Consider the following 1808-nt stretch of genomic DNA (forward strand, 5'->3'; position numbering starts at 1 on the left):
CATATGTATAGTCAGTGCTAGTGATCTCCCATTTATAATGAAGGAAATGAAAACAGGTCTGTGGTTCTATAACAAGTATCTTATTGATTATGATCATGTTGTCAATGACTGTATCCAATTATTATTGATACAGAATAACTTTAAAAGGTACAAACAAGACTGCTGCCATTAGTACATGACATTATCTTGAGCTACCATTAATACATTTTTTGCTACTTCAATGACTAGTTTTAAATTATAATTAATCAAATTACACTAATATTTGGTGCATTAACACACACTGCATGGAGCCGCTACACTACTTGTTCTTCAAAGGAAACTATTCTAGGTTGAATGCTTGCTAGTGCAAAGTGACAGACGTCCTTTACAATGTCTTTGCCTATTCTCGGGATTCTCTCAGCAAAGAAAGACAGGACGGATTTGGCATCAACAAGACTCAATCTTTCATCAAGTGGCTTAGATATCTAATAATTAAATATTTACTTATATTATATTATATTATCTTACATGATGTCAGGAAGGCTTCTAGTGCTTCCTTAAGTTCTGCTTTCTTATATTTTGACAATATCTGGTCCAGAAGGTCTTATTAGCACTTTCCATTAGCCAAGCTACCAGACATCTTGCCTCGCATCTTGCTTTGAACTGTGAACATAGGCAGCCATTTTGACTCAAAGCCTCGCCCAGTATCTAAATTTAACCCTAAATCTCCAGCAGACTGAGCAGTACTCAGCAGCACAACAACACACCCGATTGTTGTGGTATTTCAGTAACGAGGTCTCACTGTTGTGGACTTGTGATATCGAGGTCATTTTAATCATTTAAAGGCTATGTCAACTGGTAAGAATAAATCTATTGGTTGGGCTCCTAAATGCAATTTCTATTTTTTAGGTGATCATACCAACGTTAAAACTGTCTTCTACCTCGTTCTCTTATGTATGGTTTTTGGAGTGGCTGTCATGTCTTACAGAGGATTGGGGAGACCAAATTATGTCACTTCTCTTAGTTCTGGCACTGATTTGGTCCAGGTGGCAATAAACCCTCAGTCAATAGCAAATGTTAATACCACTGCTTCTTGTAGGAGGCCCCCTAAACACTTTCCAACTCCAGTAGCATTTCTCCATAAGTTGCAGCCTGCACTTGAACCATCCTGTGATAAATTATTTGATGGACAACATTCAGAGAGACAACGTGTCAGAAATGCTCAAAAACATTTCCAGTTACCATCAGATGCTGAAATACTGAAGGCCTACAGTAAAGGAAATTGTAGCTTCGTACAAAATGACTTTGACAACAACTTTTATGTTTCTCCAGATGAAATAGACTTCCCCATTGCTTACGAGATGCTAATATATTATCAGAAAAATCGTTTCCTACAAGCACTCAATTTATTGAAATTCATTTATAGACCTCACAACGTTTACTGTATACATATTGACAAGGGCTCTCCTCAATGGTGGATAAACGGTGTTAAAGGTTTTACGAGCTGTCTTCCTAATGTTTTTGTGGCTAAGAAACTTGTCAAGATATACTATGGAAGTGTTAGTATTCTGGATGCACATTTGAGTTGCCTCAGTGAACTACTGACAGTAACTACACCATGGAAGTATGTACTGACATTACATTCACCTGAAATACCATTGATAACTAATAGGGACATTGTAAAGAAGTTGGTTGAACTAAAAGGTCACAATATTGTCACTAAAGGTTTTAATGCTTCTGATCCTAAAAGTGGATATGCTTATAATTGGCTAATGGCAAAAAAGGTTGTACCTGGCAGCCCCCCAGGGAAAGTTGGCCCCCTACCAAAT

At 37.3% G+C, this 1808-nt stretch overlaps 1 protein-coding gene and 1 long non-coding RNA gene across 4 annotated transcripts in view; one reads left to right on the forward strand and one right to left on the reverse strand.

Annotated features, from left to right (window-relative positions):
- Window positions 1-59: 59 nt before the first annotated feature.
- LOC109584792 (uncharacterized) lies at window positions 60-683 on the reverse strand. Its single transcript, XR_002186178.1, has 2 exons — window positions 508-683; window positions 60-464 (listed from the first exon to the last, which is right to left on the reverse strand). It is a non-coding gene; the product is annotated as an uncharacterized LOC109584792 (long non-coding RNA).
- Window positions 684-721: 38 nt separating this feature from the next.
- Window positions 722-1808, forward strand: part of LOC109584791 (N-acetyllactosaminide beta-1,6-N-acetylglucosaminyl-transferase-like) — a 1911-nt gene continuing 824 nt past the window's right edge. Inside the window, exons 1-3 of one of the 3 annotated variants that reach the window (XM_020000657.1) lie at window positions 722-837; window positions 889-1603; window positions 1652-1728. In XM_020000657.1, coding sequence (XP_019856216.1) covers window positions 828-837; window positions 889-1603; window positions 1652-1728 — 802 coding nt within the window. In that variant the 5' untranslated portion in view covers window positions 722-827. Of the gene's footprint in view, window positions 838-888; window positions 1807-1808 lie in introns of all 3 variants that reach the window. The other 2 variants (XM_020000656.1, XM_020000655.1) reach the window with 2 other exon arrangements.

Source organism: Amphimedon queenslandica, unplaced genomic scaffold (assembly GCF_000090795.2).
Source record: "Amphimedon queenslandica unplaced genomic scaffold, v1.1 AMPQUscaffold_13165, whole genome shotgun sequence".
Lineage (NCBI taxonomy): Eukaryota > Metazoa > Porifera > Demospongiae > Haplosclerida > Niphatidae > Amphimedon > Amphimedon queenslandica.